Source organism: Panulirus ornatus, chromosome 11 (assembly GCF_036320965.1).
Source record: "Panulirus ornatus isolate Po-2019 chromosome 11, ASM3632096v1, whole genome shotgun sequence".
NCBI classification, from domain to species: domain Eukaryota; kingdom Metazoa; phylum Arthropoda; class Malacostraca; order Decapoda; family Palinuridae; genus Panulirus; species Panulirus ornatus.
In genome coordinates, this window is record NC_092234.1 from 43,815,670 (window position 1) to 43,842,193 (window position 26,524).

Here is a 26,524-nt window from a genome sequence, read left to right on the forward strand (position 1 = left end):
GGTAACCCTCCCTCCCGTATATAACATAACGTAACAGCGTTACCGGTCGCTCGTTACGACAAGTAAAACAATGTATTACGTGACAATAACACTCACAAGTTATGATGAGAATAGGAATTATTAATGAGGGAGGGAAGGACGAGGCGGGAGGGAGGGAGGGAGGGACGAGGAGGGAGGGAGGGAGGGACGAGGAGGGAGGGAGGGAGGGAGGGAGGGACGAGGAGGGAGGGAGGGAGGGAGGGAGGGAGGGAGGGACGAGGAGGGAGGGAGGGAGGGACGAGGAGGGAGGGAGGGAGGGAGGGAGGGACGAGGAGGGAGGGAGGGACGAGGAGGGACGAGGAGGGAGGGAGGGAGGGAGGGAGGGACGAGGAGGGAGGGAGGGACGAGGAGGGACGAGGAGGGAGGGAGGGGAGGGAGGGAGGGAGGGAAGGGAAGAGGCCCCGGCTGCCAGGCGCATGACCAACGGACACCTTAACCCCGCTGCCAGGCGCATGATGTCCACCACCACGCTGCCAGCAGAGTTCCAACGTCTCCTACCCATGCTTTCCAGCTTTGATCACGAACTCTGTTTTTAAAAACACCTAAATGAAATGAACATCGCCACGAAACCTTAACGAGAGAGAGAGAGAGAGAGAGAGAGAGAGAGAGAGAGAGAGAGAGAGAGAGAGAGAGAGAGAGAGAACACATCGTGAGCACGACGCCGGTACGACCCATGTGTTAAGATGAAGGACCTGGCCTTTTCTCCAAGGGTCGGGTCATAAGGTCGTCCAGGACCATCCTGTCGTGCGCAAGGGTCGTACCTTCGTGCTGAGGAATCGTACCATTATGCTCAAGTGCAACAACCATAGTAATCCATTCTAATATGCATATATCGCAAAATAACGCACCGAAGTAATAATGCTCAGAAATAATAATGCCCCAAAGCAATAATGCTCAGAAATAATAATGCCCCAAAGCAATAATGCTCAGAAATAATGCCCCAAAGTAATAATGCTCAGAAATAATAATGCCCCAAAGCAATAATGCTCAGATATAATAATGCCCCAAAGCAATAATGCTCTGGAATAATAATGCCCCAAAGCAATAATGCTCAGAAATAATAATGCCCCAAAGTAATAATGCTCAGAAATAATAATGCCCCAAAGCAATAATGCTCAGATATAATAATGCCCCAAAGCAATAATGCTCTGGAATAATAATGCCCCAAAGCAATAATGCTCAGATATAATAATGCCCCAAAGTAATAATGCTCAGAAATAATAATGCCCCAAAGCAATAATGCTCAGATATAATAATGCCCAAAGTAATAATGCTCAGAAATAATAATGCCCCAAAGCAATAATGCTCAGATATAATAATGCCCCAAAGCAATAATGCTCAGAAATAATAATGCCCCAAAGCAATAATGCTCAGATATAATAATGCCCCAAAGCAATAATGCTCAGATATAATAATGCCCCAAAGCAATAATGCTCAGAAATAATAATGCCCCAAAGTAATAATGCTCAGAAATAATAATGCCCCAAAGCAATAATGCTCAGATATAATAATGCCCCAAAGTAATAATGCTCAGAAATAATAATGCCCCAAAGCAATAATGCTCAGATATAATAATGCCCCAAAGCAATAATGCTCAGAAATAATAATGCCCCAAAGCAATAATGCTCAGATATAATAATGCCCCAAAGCAATAATGCTCTGGAATAATAATGCCCCAAAGCAATAATGCTCAGATATAATAATGCCCCAAAGCAATAATGCTCAGATATAATAATGCCCCAAAGTAATAATGCTCTGGAATAATAATGCCCCAAAGCAATAATGCTCAGATATAATAATGCCCCAAAGCAATAATGCTCTGGAATAATAATGCCCCAAAGCAATAATGCTCAGATATAATAATGCCCCAAAGCAATAATGCTCAGATATAATAATGCCCCAAAGCAATAATGCTCTGGAATAATAATGCCCCAAAGCAATAATGCTCAGATATAATAATGCCCCAAAGCAATAATGCTCAGATATAATAATGCCCCAAAGCAATAATGCTCTGGAATAATAATGCCCCAAAGCAATAATGCTCAGATATAATAATGCCCCAAAGCAATAATGCTCAGAAATAATAATGCCCCACAGTAATAATGCTCAGAAATAATAATGCCCCAAAGCAATAATGCTCTGGAATAATAATGCCCCAAAGCAATAATGCTCAGAAATAATAATGCCCCAAAGCAATAATGCTCAGATATAATAATGCCCTAAAGCAATAATGCTCTGGAATAATAATGCCCCAAAGCAATAATGCTGATATAATAATGCCCCAAAGCAATAATGCTCAGATATAATAATGCCCCAAAGCAATAATGCTCAGATATAATAATGCCCCAAAGCAATAATGCTCAGAAATAATAATGCCCCAAAGCAATAATGCTCTGGAATAATTATGCCCCAAACAATAATGCTAATAATAATAATAATAATAATAATAATAATAATAATAATGATAATAATAATGACGACTCACTTATTTGGTTGTATATTCTAGCGTCCATATGGTTAATTTCACGACCATATCAACTTTCCCCCATCAGAACTCATACACACTACACCTGAACACACCTACACCTCCCGTGACGGTCACCGTGGGTGTAGGGTGGGTGGTACACACACACACACACACACCGGCCCACTCCACGTACACCCAGGGGACGCCTACACTCACCTGTGTATGTTGTATAGAACCCTGAGGTTGTCCACGACCCACTCCACTTACACCCAGGGGACGCCTACACTCACCTGTGTATGTTGTAGAGGACCCTGAGGTCGTCCAGGTAGCGGGCCGGGTGTAGCTCTGCTCGCTCTCTCTCCCTCTGGATGTCCAGCAGTGAGCGGGCCACCCGCAGACCACCGTCTGTTGACGAAACAACACTCGTGTTTAGTCCCACACAACCCTGCAGTGTTGTTACTATAACACAACCCTGGTGTTGTTACTACACCACCCTGGTAGTTTGTTACTATAACACAACCCTGGTGTTGTTACTACACCACCCTGGTAGTTTGTTACTATAACACAACCCTGGTATTTTGTTACTATAACACCCCCCTGGTGTTGTTACTAGAACACAACCCTGTTGTTACTATAACACAACCCTGGTATTTTGTTCCTATAACACCCCCCTGGTGTTGTTACTATAACACAACCCTGGTGTTGTTACTATAACACAACCCTGGTGTTGTTACTATAACACAACCCTGGTGTTGTTACTATAACATAAACCTGGTGTTGTTACTATAACACAACCCTGGTGTTGTTACTACTGCGTTACAGTTCCACACAACCCTGTTCTTGTTGTTACTACTGTCATAACAACCCAACCTTGGTGTTCTTGCTACTGTGTTACATACAACACTCTCCCTGTTCAATACAACCCTGGTGTTGTTGCTACTGTATTTTAAGTTTCATACACCCGTGTGGTAATGTTCCTACTGTATTATATACAGTCTTAGCTCCATACAACCCTGGTGTTGTTGCTACTGTATTTTAAGTTTCATACACCCCTGTGGTAATGTTCCTACTGTATTATATACAGTCTTAGCTCCATACAACCCTGGTGTTGTTGCTACTGTATTTTGATTGTGAACACAATAGACTGGATGGTTTATTTCATAGGTCACCTCATACATGCCACAGTTCTATGTATACCACAAGACCTGATGGTCTATGACCAGGTTATCTTGCTGGAGGACAGTACATGGGAAGGACAGATAACACAAGACCTGATGGTCTATGACCAGGTTATCTTGCTGGAGGACAGTGCATGGGAAGGACAGATAACACAAGACCTGATGGTCTATGACCAGGTTATCTGCTGGAGGACAGTACATGGGAAGGACAGATAACACAAGACCTGATGGTCTATGACCAGGTTATCTGCTGGAGGACAGTACATGGGAAGGACAGATAACACAAGACCTGATGGTCTATGACCAGGTTATCTGCTGGAGGACAGTACATGGGAAGGACAGATAACACAAGACCTGATGGTCTATGACCAGGTTATCTTGCTGGAGGACAGTACACGGGAAGGACAGATAACACAAGACCTGATGGTCTATGACCAGGTTATCTTGCTGGAGGACAGTACATGGGAAGGACAGATAACACAAGACCTGATGGTCTATGACCAGGTTATCTTGCTGGAGGACAGTACACGGGAAGGACAGATAACACAAGACCTGATGGTCTATGACCAGGTTATCTGCTGGAGGACAGTACATGGGAAGGACAGATAACACAAGACCTGATGGTCTATGACCAGGTTATCTTGCTGGAGGACAGTACATGGGAAGGACAGATAACACAAGACCTGATGGTCTATGACCAGGTTATCTTGCTGGAGGACAGTACATGGGAAGGACAGATAACACAAGACCTGATGGTCTATGACCAGGTTATCTTGCTGGAGGACAGTACACGGGAAGGACAGATAACACAAGACCTGATGGTCTATGACCAGGTTATCTGCTGGAGGACAGTACATGGGAAGGACAGATAACACAAGACCTGATGGTCTATGACCAGGTTATCTTGCTGGAGGACAGTACATGGGAAGGACAGATAACACAAGACCTGATGGTCTATGACCAGGTTATCTGCTGGAGGACAGTACATGGGAAGGACAGATAACAAGACCTGATGGTCTATGACCAGGTTATCTGCTGGAGGACAGTACATGGGAAGGACAGATAACACAAGACCTGATGGTCTATGACCAGGTTATCTTGCTGGAGGACAGTACACGGGAAGGACAGATAACACAAGACCTGATGGTCTATGACCAGGTTATCTGCTGGAGGACAGTACATGGGAAGGACAGATAACACAAGACCTGATGGTCTATGACCAGGTTATCTTGCTGGAGGCCAGTACATGGGAAGGACAGATAACCCAAGACCTGATGGTCTATGACCAGGTTATCTTGCTGGAGGACAGTACATGGGAAGGACAGATAACACAAGACCTGATGGTCTATGACCAGGTTATCTTGCTGGAGGACAGTACACGGGAAGGACAGATAACACAAGACCTGATGGTCTATGGCCAGGTTATCTGCTGGAGGACAGTACATGGGAAGGACAGATAACACAAGACCTGATGGTCTATGACCAGGTTATCTTGCTGGAGGACAGTACATGGGAAGGACAGATAACACAAGACCTGATGGTCTATGACCAGGTTATCTGCTGGAGGACAGTACATGGGAAGGACAGATAACAAGACCTGATGGTCTATGACCAGGTTATCTGCTGGAGGACAGTACATGGGAAGGACAGATAACACAAGACCTGATGGTCTATGACCAGGTTATCTGCTGGAGGACAGTACACGGGAAGGACAGATAACACAAGACCTGATGGTCTATGACCAGGTTATCTGCTGGAGGACAGTACATGGGAAGGACAGATAACACAAGACCTGATGGTCTATGACCAGGTTATCTGCTGGAGGACAGTACATGGGAAGGACAGATAACACAAGACCTGATGGTCTATGACCAGGTTATCTGCTGGAGGACAGTACATGGGAAGGACAGATAACACAAGACCTGATGGTCTATGACCAGTTTACGTGCTGGGAGGCAGTAACAGCCATCCTAAATTCTCCATCTATATTGATGGAGACAGTAGAATGAAGTAGAACAGACAGGGTATTACAGACAGGAAATGGATGCTTTGAATTATTTAAAGAATATCTTCTGTGTGTGTGTGTGTGTGTGTGTGTGTGTGTGTGTGTGTGTGTTGGGGGAAGGGGGGGGGGGACGTGATAGTGGGTGTTAAGGGCTGAGTAAGGGGACCATCAGTACAGCGGAAGGGGGGGTGGGGGAGAACCATTGCCAGTGAGGGGGTGGAGGGGTGTATCGGTACCTGGAGGAGGTGGAGGGAAGGAGGGGTGAGGGAGGTGGGGGGGGGGGGGGGGTCGCTCCAATACGATCTATCTCCCCATACGCCATCAGAATGTACTAAATGACAGACCCTCCCTCCCTCCACATCACAGACCCTCCCTCCCTCCACATCACAGACCCTCCCTCCCTCCACACCACAGACCCTCCCTCCCTCCCTATCACAGACCCTCCCTCCCTCCCTCCACACCACAGACCCTCCCTCCCTCCCTCCACATCACAGACCCTCCCTCCCTCCCTCCACAGCACAGACCCTCCCTCTCCCTCCCTCCCCATCACAGACCCTCCCTCCCTCCCTATCACAGACCCTCCCTCCCTCCCTCCACAGCACAGACCCTCCCTCCCTCCCTCCACACCACAGACCCTCCCTCCCTCCCTCCACATCACAGACCCTCCCTCCCTCCCTCCACAGCACAGACCCTCCCTCTCCCTCCCTCCCCATCACAGACCCTTCCTCCCTCCACATCACAGACCCTCCCTCCCTCCCTACACACCACAGACCCTCCCTCTCCCTCCCTCCACACCACAGACCCTCCCTCTCCCTCCCGCACGTCTTTGGCAAAAAAAAAAAGACAAGAAAATAGCAACACATGTTAAGACGTGTGGATGTCCCAGCGCCACACACACAGGTAGACCAAACACCCCAAGGTTCCTGGCTACGTCTAGAGACTTCATTTCTTCCCAGGTAACACAACGTCGGATATCTACTTTACCTAATTCAATGATCCTATGGGGGAACTTACTTGTTTTCTTTTCTCATCCCTAGCTAATCTATCCATCTATCTCTCTATCAAGATATCTGTCTTTCAAACTATCTATCCATCCATCTCTCTATCAATATATCTCTTTCAAAACTATCTATCCATCTATCTATCTAATTACCGATCTAGCTATCTATCGATCGATCGATCTATCTATCTATCTATCTATCTATCTATCTATCTATCTATCTATCTATCTATCTATCTATATATATATATATATATATATATATATATATATATATATATATATATATATATATACATACATATATATATATATATATATATATATATATATATATATATATATATATATATATATATATATATATATATATATATTATCCCTGGGGATAGGGGAGAAAGAATACTTCCCACGTATTCCCTGCGTGTCGTAGAAGGCGACTAAAAGGGTAGGGAGCGGGGGGCTGGAAATCCTCCCCTCTCGTTTTTTTTAATTTTCCAAAAGAAGGAACAGAGAATTGGGCCAGGTGAGGGTATTCCCTCAAAGGCCCAGTCCTCTGTTCTTAACGCTACCTCGCTAATGCGGGAAATGGCGAATAGTTTGAAAGAAAAAAAGAAATATATATATATATATATATATATATATATATATATATATATATATATATATATATATATATATATATACATAAACTCAAACAGAGAGTGTACCCACACACACACACACACACACACACACTAACAAGATCAAACACATATAGAAAACGTGTAGTGGAATGACCCCACATCACCGGCCGGTCAGGACCAAACACAAACACATCATCACACCACAATTATGTGCTTCAAGGAACAGCTAACGATAAGTGAAGAAAATTGGGGGGGGGGGGCTGTGTTCTGGGTAACGATCGTTTCCCTCGGGTCAAAGGTGACTCACAAAGTGACCTAGTTTACATTACTGGGTCATCCAGCGAGGTTAAACTCCTTTGTGTGTGTGTGTGTGTGTGTGTGTGTGTGTGTGTGTGAGAGAGTAATTGCTTTATTGTACTGTACGGGGAGGGAGTTCTACACTCGTGGGGACCCCATCTCTTGTATTGTACGGGGAGGGAGTTCTACACTCGTGGGACCCCCATCTCTTGTACTGTACGGGGAGGGAGTTCTACACTCGTGGGGCCCACATCTCTTGTACTGTACGGGGAGGGAGTTCTACACTCGTGGGGCCCCTATCTCTTTTACTGTACGGGGAGGGAGTTCTACACTCGTGGGGACCCCATCTCTTGTACTGTACGGGGAGGGAGTTCTACACTCGTGGGGACCCCATCTCTTGTACTGTACGGGGAGGGAGTTCTACACTCGTGGGACCCCCATCTCTTGTACTGTACGGGGAGGGAGTTCTACACTCGTGGGGCCCCATCTCTTGTACTGTACGGGGAGGGAGTTCTACACTCGTGGGGACCCCATCTCTTGTACTGTACGGGGAGGGAGTTCTACACTCGTGGGACCCCCATCTCTTGTACTGTACGGGGAGGGAGTTCTACACTCGTGGGGCCCCATCTCTTGTACTGTACGGGGAGGGAGTTCTACACTCGTGGGGACCCCATCTCTTGTACTGTACGGGGAGGGAGTTCTACACTCGTGGGACCCCCATCTCTTGTACTGTACGGGGAGGGAGTTCTACACTCGTGGGGCCCCATCTCTTGTACTGTACGGGGAGGGAGTTCTACACTCGTGGGACCCCCATCTCTTGTACTGTACGGGGAGGGAGTTCTACACTCGTGGGGCCCCATCTCTTGTACTGTACGGGGAGGGAGTTCTACACTCGTGGGGCCCCTATCTCTTGTATTGTATGGGGAGGGAGTTCTACACTCGTGGGACCCCCATCTCTTGTACTGTACGGGGAGGGAGTTCTACACTCGTGGGGACCCCATCTCTTGTACTGTACGGGGAGGGAGTTCTACACTCGTGGGACCCCCATCTCTTGTACTGTACGGGGAGGGAGTTCTACACTCGTGGGGACCCCATCTCTTGTACTGTACGGGGAGGGAGTTCTACACTCGTGGGGACCCCATCTCTTGTACTGTACGGGGAGGGAGTTCTACACTCGTGGGGCCCCATCTCTTGTACTGTACGGGGAGGGAGTTCTACACTCGTGGGGCCCCATCTCTTGTACTGTACGGGGAGGGAGTTCTACATCCGTAGGCCCCCCCATCTCTTGAATATTTTCTACTATCGTACATCAAATCACACGTTTGTATGCTGTCCACATCCCACTGTCTTGTACATCAATTCATTCCATTCCTCTACCACTCTTATGCAATCACTTCTTTATATATCTTTTAACAAGTTTCTTGTATAACCTCAATGCTATGTCGTCTCGTTGTTCTATCCCGTATATCTGTCAAAGAACTGTTCGTGTTCTAAGTCACCGAGATGGTTTAAAAATCAAGTCACCCCTAACTCTTCTTTCCCTCCAATGTGGACGAATTCACAGCCTTCATCCTTTCCCTGTGCCTCAACTCTCTTAATTCTGCTACCATCTTTGCTGGCCTTCCTCTAGACCTTCTCCATCAGTTCTTTTTTGAGGATCTTCAAGAGCGGTGACCCAAAGTTTGAGGAACACAAGTTCCAAAAGTTTCTAGCCTTCTGTACGAAGCGAACATAAGTTTGTTGAACACTTCCTGATCAATATGGCTCAAAGATTATCTGATATATTTGCCAACAGACAGTTGCTCTGTTTTCTTCTTCTGGTAATGTGTGGGTATGACATCTGACCTCTTCCACTGCCTCTTCCACTTGACCTTCCTCCAGTGTTATTCTCAACACCATTTCAAAGGTTTTCTCCAGTGTATCTGAACACCACCTTAACACGTAAAGGAGTTATTTAATCAACACCATGAACCACTGGGTCAAAATTTGTTATCATTTTGTGTTCAAATGTCATATCTCCGTATTCTCAAATATATTCTAAGACCTTATCTCATCCCACTGGTGTTGGGGTTGTAGTGTCTTCCACTGTGGAAAACACTTTTGAACTTGTAATTTACTGGTGAATTTATGGAAAAGTCATATATTGTCTCCTGCACCATCATTTTCCTCCTCACACTACACCATCACTATCAACCTCACACTGCACCATCACTATCACAACCTCACACTGCACCATCACTATCACAACCTCACACTGCACCATCACTATCACAACCTCACACTGCACCATCACTATCACAACCTCACACTGCACCATCACTATCACAACCTCACACTGCACCATCACTATCACAACCTCACACTGCACCATCACTGTCACAACCTCACACTGCACCATCACTATCAACCTCACACTGCACCATCACTATCAACCTCACACTGCACCATCACTATCACAACCTCACACTGCACCATCACTGTCACAACTTCACACTGCACCATCACTATCACAACCTCACACTGCACCATCACTGTCACAACCTCACACTGCACCATCACTATCAACCTCACACTGCACCATCACTGTCACAACCTCACACTGCACCATCACTATCACAACCTCATACTGCACCATCACTATCACAACCTCACACTGCACCATCACTATCACAACCTCACACTGCACCATCACTATCACAACCTCACACTACACCATCACTATCACAACCTCACACTGCACCATCACTATCACAACCTCACACTGCACCATCACTATCACAACCTCACACTGCACCATCACTATCACAACCTCACACTGCACCATCACTATCACAACCTCACACTGCACCATCACTATCCTCATACAACCTCACCATCCTCACACTACACCATCATCATCTTCGACGACAGGGTGACACTCGACCCATCTATCGCCCATGTCCCGACACGGTTTGAACACCTGGTGTAATCATATCCTAAACACAACCACGTCCCATAGCCACCATGTCCAAGTGGATAATGTACCTGGTCTCTCCTCTTCGTGCCACTGTGAATATTAACAGGCCCCGGAGTGCCAGTATATTTTGTACATATGCCCAGCATGTTAATGTACCTTCCACCTCTCATACTGCGAACAATGTTAACGAGGCGGTATAGCTTACGTTGCTACACTGTGTCCTGTGCCACATACACACACACCTCAGTGTGTATGTGGCATTTGACTGTGTAATACACAACACGCGGTAATTCGGAGGTTAAGGAGATATTCTGTATAACATATTTTCAACTTTGCTCTGTACTGTACACAGATGTTCTTACCTATGTTGCTATACACCTCAACTCACGCTCCTGTAACTGTATATCATGTATTGATGTATCCTACACATACATCCCCCCCACCTACCCACAAGGGAGGGGGGGAGGCGCCTTTGGGACACAGGGCCCCCCACTCGAGCCCACTTGTCCGTCACCCTCCTATGTCCATGTACTGTGCCCACTGTACGTTCTGTACTGGCCTCCACCTACCCCTCACCCATGTACTGTACCCACTGTACGCTCTGTACTGGCCTCCACCTACCCCCTAGCCATATACCCCTCACCCATGTACTGTACCCACTGTACGTTCTGTACTGGCCTCCACCTACCCCTCACCCATGTACTGTACCCACTGTACGTTCTGTACTGGCCTCCACCTACCCCTCACCCATGTATTGTACCCACTGTACGTTCTGTAATGGCCTCCACCTACCCCTCACCCATGTACTGTACCCACTGTATGTTCTGTACTGGCCTCCACCTACCCCTCACCCATGTACTGTACCCGCTGTACGCTCTGTACTGGCCTCCACCTACCCCCTAGCCATATACCCCTCACCCATGTACTGTACCCATTGTACACTCTATAGGGCCTCCACCTACCCCTACATATGTACCCCTACATACATTCACTTCACACATACTCTCTCTACCTGAAATGCTTTGTGTATGTTTATCTAGACAACAAATACTTTAAAACTGGGGAACTAAACCACCCTCACCCTACACCATCCACCCTCACCCTACACCATCCAACCTCACCCTAAACCATCCACCCTCACCCTAAACCATCCACCCTCACCCTACACCATCCACCCTCACCCTACACCATCCACCCTCACCCTACACCATCCACCTCACCCTACACCATCCATCCTCACCCTACACCATCCACCCTCACCCTACACCATCCACCCTCACCCTACACCATCCACCCTCACCCTAAACCATCCACCCTCACCCTACACCATCCACCCTCACCCTAAACCATCCATCCTCACCCTACACCATCCACCCTCACCCTACACCATCCACCCTCACCCTACACCATCCACCCTCACCCTACACCATCACCCTCACCCTACACCATCCACCCTCACCTACACCATCCCACCTCACCCTACACCATCCACCCTCACCCTACACATCCAACTCACCCATACACCATCACCCTACACCATCCACCATCCACCCTCACCCTACACCATCCACCCTCACCCTACACCATCCACCTCACCCTACACCATCCACCCTCACCCTACACCACCCACCCTCACCCTACACCATCCACCCTCACCCTAAACCATCCATCCTCACCCTACACCATCCACCTCACCCTACACCATCCACCCTCACCCTACACATCCACTCCCACCCTCACCCTACACCATCCACCCTCACCTACACCATCCACCCTCACCCTACACCATCCATCCTCACCCTACACCATCCACCCTCACCCTACAACATCCATCCTCACCCTACACCATCCACCATCACCCTACACCATCCACCCTCACCCTACACCATCCACCCTCACCCTACACCATCCACCCTCACCCTACACCATCCACCTCACCCTACACCATCCACCCTCACCCTACACTATCCACCCTCACCCTACACCATCCACCCTCACCCTACACCATCCACCCTCACCCTATACCACCCCACCAGCCCTGTGTGTGTGTGTGTGTGTGTGTGTGTGTGTGTGTGTGTGTCCCGTGTCGTGACCGCTGGACGCCGGGTCGGCACGCGACCTCCGTCAATTTGGAAGACAAGGAATGTGGCACTAACTACAGGATGACGCTCCTGATCCAGTCGGGTAATTAGCCAGGCGATCCATCCACACCCCCACCCCATCCACACCCCACCCCATCCACACCCGACCCCATCCACACACACACACTGCATGGCAGCAACACAAAGGTCTCAACGCCCTTGCAGGACGACACACACACACACACACACACACACAGCCCTACAAAAGAAATAGATACAGTCGTCCTCCAAAAAAAACCATTACGTCAACCAACCAAGAAGGAGACGCGTGTCTGTGGTGTGAGCTGGAGGAGCTGCAGGCAGCCAGCCAGCGCCCCTGACGCCTAACCCAGTGGGAAAACACTGCAACCAGCGACCTTCTTCACCACCCCCGCCGTGCCGACGCAACTGGTGGCGTGGGGTTGTTACGCGCGTACACACACACACACACACGCCCGCGTCACACGACGCTGCTGTTACGCACACACACACACTGGTGGTGGCCACTAATTCACCCCGACTCGCTCCTCCTCTCGACCTTCAGCCATCGTCTTCTGTCACCCCCTCCCCCCTCCTCCCCCTGCATGTTCAGGCCCCAATCGCCCCAAATCTCTTTCACTCCATCCTTCCACCTCCAATTTGGTCTCCCACTTCTCCTCGTTCCCTCCACCTCTGACATATATATATTCTCTTTTGTCAACCTCTCCTCACTCATCCTCTCCATGTGTCCAAACCATTTCATCACACCCTCTTCTGCTCTCTCAAACATGGACTCTGCGCATGGTATATATTGACCACGGCTTATATGGGGTGCATGGTATAGGTCCGGCACTGAGCGTGCCACACGCATGGCATGCATGACAATAGTCATGCATACCATGTATGATACACCGCGCATGGTGCAGTATGATCGGCTCTGTATGATCTATCAAACATGACGGTATTTAGACTATTCATGCTATATCGTCGCTTTTGATTACCATGCACGGGTGTGCATGACGAAGCAAGTACGGTGGGACTTCCTGCCTTGCATGACCTCTGGGATACATCATGCAGCGTCAACTGCAACATGCACGATGAAGACTTCTCTTGCTCGCATTATATGACACGACCTGCTCACACACACACACACACACACACACACATACACATACACACACACACACACACACAGAGAGAGAGAGAGAGAGAGAGAGAGAGAGAGAGAGAGAGAGAGAGAGAGAGAGAGAGAGAGAACTCCTCCATCATTTCAGGTCGCACCACAGACCCTTACATTCACGTAATTTTCTTCATTAAAAAAATGTTTCCCTTTGTTCAGGTCACTTTCTGCCGCCTCCAGCGTCCCGTTCCCACCGTCCCAGCGGTCACGTTCCCGGGAATGAACCAAGAAATTAACCAGGTGGCATAGGAATGGCCATTGACAGCCACCACATGAGAACTCGTTAGCCAGAGCATGAGGGGCATGTTCACCCGGATATATATATATATATATATATATATATATATATATATATATATATATATATATATATATATATATATATATATATATATATCCTTGAGTACGACTCTTTTAAGTAGTGATGGTGGGTCTGGCCTTGTCATCATACCGGAAGGTCGTACTCAATGGTGGCAAGGTCGTGCTCAAGGGTCGTACCTTCGTTGCGAGGCTTAAAGGACGAACACGTGTGCTTGTGTTATTACTTATTTGTACTGTACGGGGAGGGAGTTCTACACTCGTGGGACCCCATCTCTTGTACTGTACGGGGAGGGAGTTCTACACTCGTGGGACCCCCATCTCTTGTACTGTACGGGAGGGAGTTCTACACTGGTGGGGGCCCCATCTCTTGTACTGTACGGGGAGGGAGTTCTACACTCGTGGGACCCCCATCTCTTGTACTGTACGGGGAGGGAGTTCTACACTCGTGGTGCCCCATCTCTTGTACTGTACGGGGAGGGAGTTCTACACTCGTGGGACCCCCATCTCTTGTACTGTACGGGGAGGGAGTTCTACACTCGTGGTGCCCCATCTCTTGTACTGTACGGGGAGGGAGTTCTACACTCGTGGTGCCCCATCTCTTGTACTGTACGGGGAGGGAGTTCTACACTCGTGGGACCCCATCTCTTGTACTGTACGGGGAGGGAGTTCTACACTCGTGGTGTCCCCACCTCTTGTACTGTACGGGGAGGGAGTTCTACACTCGTGGTGTTCCCCCCCTCTTGTACTGTACGGGGAGGGAGTTCTACACTCGCGGTGTCCCCACCTGTTGTACTGTACGGAGAGGGAGTTCTACACTCGTGAGGCCCCCATCTCTTGTACTGTACGGGGAGAGCGTTCTATACTCGTGGGACCCCCATTTCTTGTACTGTACGGGGAGTTTTGCACTCGTGGGGCCCCATCTCTTGTACTGTACGTGGACAGAGTTCTACACTCGTGGGACCCCCATCTCTTATACTGTACGGAGAGGAGTTCTACACTCGTGTTGTCCCCACCTCTTGTACTGTACGGGAAGGGAGTTCTATACTCGTGGGGCCCCCACCTCTAGTACTGTACGGGGAGGGCGTTCTATACTCGTGGGATCCCCATGTCTTGTACTGTACGGAGAGGGAGTTCTACACTCGTGAGGGCCCCATCTCTTGTGCTGTGCGGGGAAGGAGTTCTACACTTGTGGGACCTCCTCTCTCGACCACTCTCTACTTATGATACTACATCCTAATTTTAAGTAAGGTGCCTGTATCAACCATGTCCTCGGTCATTCTCCATTCCTTCACCACTCTTATACTATAAAAGTATTTCTTGACATCTCTTCTTTTAACAAGCTCTCTTGCGTAATTTCATGTTATGTCCGCTGACTGCTCCTTCCCTACATCTCTCAAAAGAACTGTTCTCTTGATCTGGTTTACATACTAACTCTTCTCTCTTCCAAAGTGGGCAAATCTGAAGCCCCTACCAGCCTTAACCTGTAACTCAGCTCCCTTAATGGTCGTACCATCTAGGTCAACCTCCTCTGGACCTCTCTATTCATTCTTTTTGCTTCTGTGGCAGCGGTGATCAAAGCTGGCCATATGTAGGGCATAAACAGCTCGCTGAACATTCCCTCGTCGACGAACATGAACGCCAGAGTCATGCATGTCAGCAAATGTTTAGCCTCCTGTATCTCCCTCATCATGAGGGACTCCGGCGACAGGTGAGGGACGAGGTCAACTCCCTTGTCCCTCTCTCACACACACACACACACACACACACACACACACACACACACACACACACACACACGTGCGTCTTTTGTTCCCAGGGGGGAAGGGAACGAAGGACGCGCGTCAGAGGAAGCGATCCTAGATAGCGGGTCGTCGAGATGACGGGCGGAGTGCCACAGGGGTCTGCTCTGGCACCATTCATCTTCTTGATCTCGGTGAATGACCTGCCAGAAGGGCGGGGGTGTGGGTACGCCCTTCCTGAATGTGTTGGCAGGTCATGCACGCGACTCCATGACGACGGTGGAGGATTGCATCACCTCACCAGGTGGGGGAGGACCCTGGCCATCTCCAGGGATGGCCCGTTGCCCGGATGATGGAATGAGGAAGGAGCGAAGCGACAGAAGGATTGGATGTGATTCTAATCGTATCGAACCCTACAGGAACCATTGTGGTGTGTGTGTGTGTGTGTGTGTGTGTGTGTGTGTGTGTGAGTTACTGGAAAGAAACATATCAACTCCTGGAATGTCAACACTCTGGGCTGGGCGTCTGAGACCCGAGGTGGGGTCTGGCGCGGTGACTTACCAGGTGGAGGCTGCAGGAGGTGGGCGGCCCCCGACCCGCCAGGGCTGAGGCAGATGGGGTCGGCCGAGCTGGAGGTCAGCCTACCCCCTGGCTGCAGCTTCCTCTCCCCGCCCACCTCCGGCCACCGGGTCTCAGGGGGCGGCTTGGCCTCCCTCTCTGGGGTGACGACGACCTCCGGGGCCACGATCGCCGGGGCCACCATCGCCCGGGGGACGACTGCCTCCTGCACCGAGACTGGGGGGTTGTGTGGTGGGTGGAGCAGCTGCGTCGCCCCCTCCTCCTCCTGCTGCTGCTGCGTGGCCGGCCAGCCCCTGGCCCCGCCCTCGTCTGCCCCGTCCTGGTGACCCCAGGCCTGCCCGCACACCGCCCCGCTCCGCACAAGCGAGACGAGCTGCGTCAGGAACGCCCGCGCCGCCCCCAGCAGGCAACAGCCGCCCGTCTGACCCCCCTGCTGGGCAGGTGGTGCGTCTTGCTGCTGCTGCTCGTGGTGGTGTCGCCGCTGCTGCAGCAGAAGCTGGCTGTTGTAGGGCAGGTGGCTCGCTTGCTTCTGTAGGTCGGCCACGGAGAGCTGGCGCAGCTGGGTGGGCTGGGGCTGCGGGTGTGTGTTGAGGGTCAGCTCGGGTTTGTGGTTGAGGCAGATGTCGGTGATGATAATGTCGGTGCGCGTCGCCCCGGCCTCGCCCCGCACCGTCCACGCCCGCTCCGGCCTCTCGGCCTCCGGGGACCTCCCCAGCCGGGTGAGGCAGGCCGGCAGCTGCTGCAGGTGGAGGGCGCGGGGCGAGGGCTGGGTCAGGTGGCCGGGGCAGGAGTCCCCGCCCTCCCCGGGCCCGGGCAGGCTTCGGGGAGACTGCATTTCGGGCTGGGGGAGGCGCGCTCCTGGAGCGCTACTGGGGTGGCGGACATCCCCCTGGGGGCCGCCACGCGCAGCACACATGGGATCACCATCCGTCGGGGCCCCGGCCACACCCCCCGGCCTCGCCCCCCCGGCCCCCGTGCCCCGCTCCGCACTGCATGACCCGGCCCCACCCAGCCGATGACGTCATCAGTTCCTCGGGCTGCCTCACCCCATCACGCCACGCCCAGCGCCGCCGCCAAGCAACAAGTTCCACTCTCGCCCCACACTCACACGGCTCCGCCCCTCCTGTTTGCCGAACGTGCCTGCCCGTGGCGCTGCACACACACACACACACACACACGGGGGCCCCCCGTGGTGGAGTGCCGGCGGTGGGAAGAGAGAGGTGAGAGGGGCCAGCGCCGCACACACGCGAGTGCGAGGTGGAGGAGGAGGAGGAGGAACTCACGCGAGGGAGCGGGTGAGGGGAGGAGGAGGAGGCGTGTTTCCACGACCCAGCCAGGCCCTGCACGCCCCACTCACTGATCGCATCCTCATCTGACGTCTCCAGGCCCTACCAACACAAGCAAGACAGTCGGGGAAACACCCGCTTCTCAGTCTCCTTCTGCAGTAGTAGCACGTCTAGGTCCTCATCTGAAAAGAAGAAGAGAATTTGATCACCAAATGCCGACCGTACGACTTAACCACGTCCCTGCATGAGGGAAGGACCAGCCCTCCACCAAGGGCCTTGCCCGAACGTGGTACCAACCAGGTGACTGACGAAAATGCCATAAACCACCACGACGAGAGAACCTTCGTGGTGTAAAACATACAGGGAGAAAATATGAAGATGAATGCTTTGCTTTATGAAGGTCCTCCAGGAACGTACTATTTATAGATAACGTATGACCATGATCTCTGTGTGTTACAAGATTTAAAAAGAAGAAAAAAACAGTACATCGCTCATACTTAGATAAAGAAAGTTTATATAAAAATGGAAATTATGAATAAAACACGAAAAAATGTATATACCATAATGGACATCATGAGTAAAACATGAAAAAAAATGTATACACAATATTGGAAATTAGAAGTAAAACAAAAAAAAAAGAACAAAAACATGAAATAACTGAAATATGATCATTGGAAACGACGTGTAGGAAGCACACTGTAGTACACTGTAGTACAGTGTAGTACACTGTGGTACACTGTAGTACACTGTAGTACAGTGTAGTACACTGTGGTACACTGTAGTACACTGTAGTACAGTGTAGTACACTGTGGTACACTGTAGTACACTGTAGTACATTGTAGTACACTGTAGTACATTGTAGTACACTGTGGTACACTGTAGTACACTGTAGTACATTGTAGTACACTGTGGTACACTGTAGTACACTGTAGTACATTGTAGTACACTTTGGTACACTGTAGTACACTGTGGTACGTTGTAGTACACTGTGGTACACTGTAGTACACTGTAGTATATTGTAGTACACTGTGGTACACTGTAGTACACTGTGGTACACTGTAGTACACTGTGGTACACTGTAGTACACTGTAGTACATTGTAGTACACTGTGGTACACTGTAGTACACTGTAGTACATTGTAGTACACTGTGGTACACTGTAGTACACTGTGGTACATTGTAGTACACTGTGGTACATTGTAGTACACTGTGGTACACTGTAGTACATTGTAGTACACTGTGGTACACTGTAGTACACTGTAGTACACTGTAGTACGATAACAGGGAGCGAGACGATGGACGCCCAACGCAGGCCACACCGTGTGAGGGGGGGTGGTTGAAACTCCAAAGCTGTCGCTCAGCACAAACACACCACCTCAAGGATTGCAAAGAAATACACCCCCCTTCTCCCCACCCTAGGTACACACCCCCTCTCACCATTAACATGATCACGTACTGGCTGGGAGGGTGTGTTACTGTAATCATGAGAGTGAACTCTTTTTTCTTTTCTTTTTTTCTTTAAATGAGTTCTCCCCCTCCATGAATTAATGGCTAAAAGATGAAGGTGGATTTCTAATTCATCTGCTGCCGGGAAGGGATGGAGGGAGAGAGGGGCCCACGTACATATACATACAGACTGTGCTATACATGTGTATGTATACGTAGTGAAACTGTAGTATATATGTATACATAGTGATTGTGCTATATATATATATATATATATATATATATATATATATATATATATATATATATATATATATATATATATATATTTTTTTTTTTTTTTTTTTTTTTTTTTTTTTGCCGCTGTCTCCCGCGTTTGCGAGGTAGCGCAAGGAAACAGACGAAAGAAATGGCCCAACCCACCCCCATACACATGTATATACATACGTCCACACACGCAAATATACATACCTACACAGCTTTCCATGGTTTACCCCAGACGCTTCACATGCCCTGATTCAATCCACTGACAGCACGTCAACCCCGGTATACCACATCGCTCCAATTCACTCTATTCCTTGCCCTCCTTTCACCCTCCTGCATGTTCAGGCCCCGATCACACAAAATCTTTTTCACTCCATCTCTCCACCTCCAATTTGGTCTCCCTCTTCTCGTTCCCTCCACCTCCGACACATATATTATCTTGGTCAATCTTTCCTCACTCATTCTCTCCATGTGCCCAAACCATTTCAAAACACCCTCTTCTGCTCTCTCAACCACGCTCTTTTTATTTCCACACATCTCTCTTACCCTTACGTTACTTACTCGATCAAACCACCTCACACCACACATTGTCCTCAAACATCTCATTTCCAGCACATCCATCCTCCTGCGCACAACTCTATCCATAGCCCACGTCTCGCAACCATACAACATTGTTGGAACCACTATTCCTTCAAACATACCCATTTTTGCTTTCCGAGATAATGTTCTCGACTTCCACACATTCTTCAAGGCTCCCAGAATTTTCGCCCCCTCCCCCACCCTATGATCCACTTCCGCTTCCATGTTTCCATCCGCTGCCAGATCCACTCCCAGATATCTAAAACACTTCACTTCCTCCAGTTTTTCTCCATTCAAACTCACCTCCCAATTGACTTGACCCTCAACCCTTCTGTACCTAATAACCTTGCTCTTATTCACATTTACTCTTAACTTTCTTCTTTCACACACTTTACCAAACTCAGTCACCAGCTTCTGCAGTTTCTCACATGAATCAGCCACCAGCGCTGTATCATCAGCGAACAACAACTGACTCACTTCCCAAGCTCTCTCATCCCCAACAGACTTCATACTTGCCCCTCTTTCCAAAACTCTGGCATTCACCTCCCTAACAACCCCATCCATAAACAAATTAAACAACCATGGAGACATCACACACCCCTGCCGCAAACCTACATTCACTGAGAACCAATCACTTTCCTCTCTTCCTACACGTACACATGCCTTACATCCTCGATAACGTATATATGAATTAAACGCTCGCTAGAAATCCTTGCTCGAAATTAACTCTAATTAAATAAATAACTCGTAATTATACAATGAAGACAGTGATGGGTCATTAGCATACTCGTCTTAATTGTAGGGGATGAAACGCTAATTACCCTAATCAAAAATTATATAAACAGTGAAGTTTAACAGTATAAACAACAATATAAACAATAACAGCAACTGATACCAGGAGCCAAGGACGAAAAATGGCCAAGCCTTTATGACCCGGAAAATGGCCAAGCCTTCATGACCCGGAAAATCCAACAAAAAACCAATTTATATCAAGACATTTAAGTGGCCAATTATTTTAATCCTGACCAACGAGAGTCGATATTTAATCTTTTCTTTTCTATGTTTGTTCGTCGATACCCGCGTCTGCAAGGTAGCGCCAAAAACGGATGTAAAAAGCACAAGTGGGAAAGCACAATTGGTCAGTAAACAGATATATATATATATATATATATATATATATATATATATATATATATATATATATATTATATATTCTTGTCATAATGTATCTATTACCAAACGGAAATGAATAAACTATAAATTCAAAAGGAAAAAAAAATACATATACGGTTTTGCATGAGCCATTAATCACCAATACAATCTTGTTTGTGGTGAAGTGGGGGAATTGAGAATAAACAATATGTGATGAAATTCCCGCTTGGCCAGTCAGTTAACATTAGGTCAAAATACGTTACCAATATATATATACACCCTACAGGAAATGAACACAACTACAACGCATAACATGCAAAAAATGTGTCCCGTCAACACACAATCATTCCCATACCATCTTGTTTGGGTAGAAATATCTATTTATCTATCCATATATCTATCTCTCTATCTCTCTCTCTCTCTCTCTCTCTCTCTCTCTCTCTCTCTCTCTCTCTCTCTCTCCAAAAGAAGGGACAGAGAAGGGGACCAGGTGAGGATATTCTCTCAAAGGCCCAGTCCTCTGTTCTTAACGCTACCTCGCGAACGCGGGAAATGGCAAATAGTTTGAATATATATATATATATATATATATATATATATATATATATATATATATATATATATAAACGTTCTCTCAATGTTAGTTACTTAAAAAGAGTCAGTCAGCTGTATAAAACACTGCGTGTACAAACGCATGGCAGTTTATTAACCTGATCGCACACACGGGCGGCAGCGTGTGAGTCTAGATACAATGATATATATATATAAGCCATACATTATGAGCTAACGAGTACCTGCGTTTTGTGAAATGTATATAATAATACGGTAACACATCTCAAAAGACACCTCACTCACGTCTTGATGCACTGCGCTACAAATCATGGCTTTTTTAACCTCAAGTTTTGCACGAAAAAAAGTTAAGTTGGACCAAGTTTTCTTTTTCACTTCTTCTGTAATCGCATGGCCACAATGTGATGGGGATAGGATGACTAATTTAACCTTCGTTATGATGAAAACGAACAGGGGAAAAAGAAAGAAAAAGAGGCAGGATTAACTAAAGATTTCCCCCCCCCCCCTTTTTTTTTTCTAGCTAGGCTAGCTCAGGGTGGGTTACGTTACGTTACGTTACATTACGCTGCGTTATGTTAAGCTGGTTTACGTTAGGTTAGATTGCGTTAAGTTAGGTTACGCTGTGTTAGGTTAGGTTAGACTGCGTTATAAGGTGGGTCAGACTGCGTTATAAGGTGGGTCAGACTGCGTTATAAGGTGGGTCAGACTGCGTTATAAGGTGGGTCAGACTGCGTTATAAGGTGGGTCAGACTGCGTTATAAGGTGGGTCAGACTGCGTTATAAGGTGGGTCAGACTGCGTTATAAGGTGGGTCAGACTGCGTTATAAGGTGGGTTAGACTGCGTTATAAGGTGGGTCAGACTGCGTTATAAGGTGGGTCAGACTGCGTTATAAGGTGGGTCAGAATGCGTTATAAGGTGGGTCAGACTGCGTTATAAGGCGGGTCAGACTGCGTTATAAGGTGGGTCAGACTGCGTTATAAGGTGGGTCAGACCGCGTTATAATGTGGGTTAGACCGCATTATGTTACGATGGGTCAGTTTTGGTTAGACTGCGTTATGTTACAGTGGCTCAGACTGCGTCACGTGAGGTTACGCTGGGTTGGGTTAGGTTAGGTTAGACTGCGTCACGTGAGGTCAGAGGACAACCCTAACCTAACCTAACCTAACCTAACCTAACCTAACCTAACCTAATCTAACGTAACCTAACCTAACCTAACCTAACCTAACCTAATCTAACGTAACCTAACCTAACCTAATCTAACCTAACCTATATATATATTTTTTTTTTTTTTTTTTTTTTTTTTTATACTTTGTCGCTGTCTCCCGCGTTTGCGAGGTAGCGCAAGGAAACAGACGAAAGAAATGGCCCAACCCCCATACACACGTACATACACACGTCCACACACGCAAATATACATACCTACACAGCTTTCCATGGTTTACCCCAGACGCTTCACATGCCTTGATTCAATCCACTGACAGCACGTCAACCCCTGTATACCACATCGCTCCAATTCACTCTATTTCTTGCCCTCCTTTCACCCTCCTGCATGTTCAGGCCCCGATCACACAAAATCTTTTTCACTCCATCTTTCCACCTCCAATTTGGCCTCCCTCTTCTCCTCGTTCCCTCCACCTCCGACACATATATCCTCTTGGTCAATCTTTCCTCACTCATTCTCTCCATGTGCCCAAACCATTTCAAAACACCCTCTTCTGCTCTCTCAACCACGCTCTTTTTATTTCCACACATCTCTCTTACCCTTACGTTACTTACTCGATCAAACCACCTCACACCACACATTGTCCTCAAACATCTCATTTCCAGCACATCCATCCTCCTGCGCACAACTCTATCCATAGCCCACGCCTCGCAACCATACAACATTGTTGGAACCACTATTCCTTCAAACATACCCATTTTTGCTTTCCGAGATAATGTTCTCGACTTCCACACATTTTTCAAGGCTCCCAAAATTTTCGCCCCCTCCCCCACCCTATGATCCACTTCCGCTTCCATGGTTCCATCCGCTGACAGATCCACTCCCAGATATCTAAAACACTTCACTTCCTCCAGTTTTTCTCCATTCAAACTCACCTCCCAATTGACTTGACCCTCAACCCTACTGTACCTAATAACCTTGCTCTTATTCACATTTACTCTTAACTTTCTTCTTCCACACACTTTACCAAACTCAGTCACCAGCTTCTGCAGTTTCTCACATGAATCAGCCACCAGCGCTGTATCATCAGCGAACAACAACTGACTCACTTCCCAAGCTCTCTCATCCCCAACAGACTTCATACTTGCCCCTCTTTCCAGGACTCTTGCATTTACCTCCCTAACAACCCCATCCATAAACAAATTAAACAACCATGGAGACATCACACAACCCTGCCGCAAACCTACATTCACTGAGAACCAATCACTTTCCTCTCTTCCTACACGTACACATGCCTTACATCCTCGATAAAAACTTTTCACTGCTTCTAACAACTTGCCTCCCACACCATATATTCTTAATACCTTCCACAGAGCATCTCTATCAACTCTATCATATGCCTTCTCCAGATCCATAAATGCTACATACAAATCCATTTGCTTTTCTAAGTATTTCTCACATACATTCTTCAAAGCAAACACCTGATCCACACATCCTCTACCACTTCTGAAACCGCACTGCTCTTCCCCAATCTGATGCTCTGTACATGCCTTCACCCTCTCAATCAATACCCTCCCATATAATTTACCAGGAATACTCAACAAACTTATACCTCTGTAATTTGAGCACTCACTCTTATCCCCTTTGCCTTTGTACAATGGCACTATGCACGCATTCCGCCAATCCTCAGGCACCTCACCATGAGTCATACATACATTAAATAACCTTACCAACCAGTCAACAATACAGTCACCCCCTTTTTTAATAAATTCCACTCCAATACCATCCAAACCTGCTGCCTTGCCGGCTTTCATCTTCCGCAAAGCTTTTACTACCTCTTCTCTGTTTACCAAATCATTTTCCCCAACCCTCTCACTTTGCACACCACCTCGACCAAAACACCCTATATCTGCCACTCTGTCATCAGACACATTCAACAAACCTTCAAAATACTCATTCCATCTCCTTCTCACATCACCACTACTTGTTATCACCTCCCCATTTACGCCCTTCACTGAAGTTCCCATTTGCTCCCTTGTCTTACGCACCCTATTTACCTCCTTCCAGAACATCTTTTTATTCTCCCTAAAATTTACTGATAGTCTCTCACCCCAACTCTCATTTGCCCTTTTTTTCACCTCTTGCACCTTTCTCTTGACCTCCTGTCTCTTTCTTTTATACTTCTCCCACTCAATTGCATTTTTTCCCTGCAAAAATCGTCCAAATGCCTCTCTCTTCTCTTTCACTAATACTCTTACTTCTTCATCCCACCACTCACTACCCTTTCTAAACAGCCCACCTCCCACTCTTCTCATGCCACAAGCATCTTTTGCGCAATCCATCACTGATTCCCTAAATACATCCCATTCCTCCCCCACTCCCCTTACTTCCATTGTTCTCACCTTTTTCCATTCTGTACACAGTCTCTCCTGGTACTTCCCCACACAGGTCTCCTTCCCAAGCTCACTTACTCTCACCACCTTCTTCACCCCAACATTCACTCCTCTTTTCTGAAAACCCATACTAATCTTCACCTTAGCCTCCACAAGATAATGATCAGACATCCCTCCAGTTGCACCTCTCAGCACATTAACATCCAAAAGTCTCTCTTTCGCACGCCTGTCAATTAACACGTAATCCAATAACGCTCTCTGGCCATCTCTCCTACTTACATAAGTATACTTATGTATATCTCGCTTTTTAAACCAGGTATTCCCAATCATCAGTCCTTTTTCAGCACATAAATCTACAAGCTCTTCACCATTTCCATTTACAACACTGAACACCCCATGCATACCAATTATTCCCTCAACTGCCACATTACTCACCTTTGCATTCAAATCACCCATCACTATAACCCGGTCTCGTGCATCAAAACCGCTAACACACTCATTCAGCTGTTCCCAAAACACTTGCCTCTCATGATCTTTCTTCTCATGCCCAGGTGCATATGCACCAATAATCACCCACCTCTCTCCATCAACTTTCAATTTTACCCATATTAATCGAGAATTTACTTTCTTACATTCTATCACATACTCCCACAACTCCTGTTTCAGGAGTATTGCTACTCCTTCCCTTGCTCTTGTCCTCTCACCAACCCCTGACTTCACTCCCCAGACATTTCCAAACCACTCTTCCCCTTTACCCTTGAGCTTCGTTTCACTCAGAGCCAAAACATCCAGGTTCCTTTCCTCAAACATACTACCTATCTCTCCTTTTTTCACATCTTGGTTACATCCACACACATTTAGGCACCCCACTCTGAGCCTTCGAGGAGGATGATCACTCCCCGCGTGACTCCTTCTTCTGTTTCCCATTTTAGAAAGTTAATACAAGGAGGGGAGGATTTCCGGCCCCCCGCTCCCGTCCCCTCTAGTCGCTTTCTACGACACGCGAGGAATACGTGGGAAGTATTCTTTCACCCCTATCCCCAGGGATATATATATATATATATATATATATATATATATATATATATATATATATATACTTCCCACGTATTCCCTGCGTGTCGTAGAAGGCGACTAAAAGGGGAGGGAGCGGGAGGCTGGAAATCCTCCCCTCTCGTTTTTTTTT

General features: G+C 47.6%; 1 protein-coding gene across 1 annotated transcript in view; it reads right to left on the reverse strand.

Annotated features, from left to right (window-relative positions):
- The window catches only part of LOC139751445 (uncharacterized), a 386,310-nt gene that overhangs the window by 156,534 nt on the left and 203,252 nt on the right, over positions 1 to 26,524 (reverse strand). The window contains exons 4-5 of the mRNA XM_071666861.1: positions 16,469 to 17,954; positions 2,797 to 2,911 (exon numbers count right to left, since the gene is read on the reverse strand). Of these exons, the coding sequence (XP_071522962.1) occupies positions 2,797 to 2,911; positions 16,469 to 17,402 (1,049 nt within the window). The 5' untranslated portion in view covers positions 17,403 to 17,954. The remainder of the gene's footprint in view (positions 1 to 2,796; positions 2,912 to 16,468; positions 17,955 to 26,524) is intronic.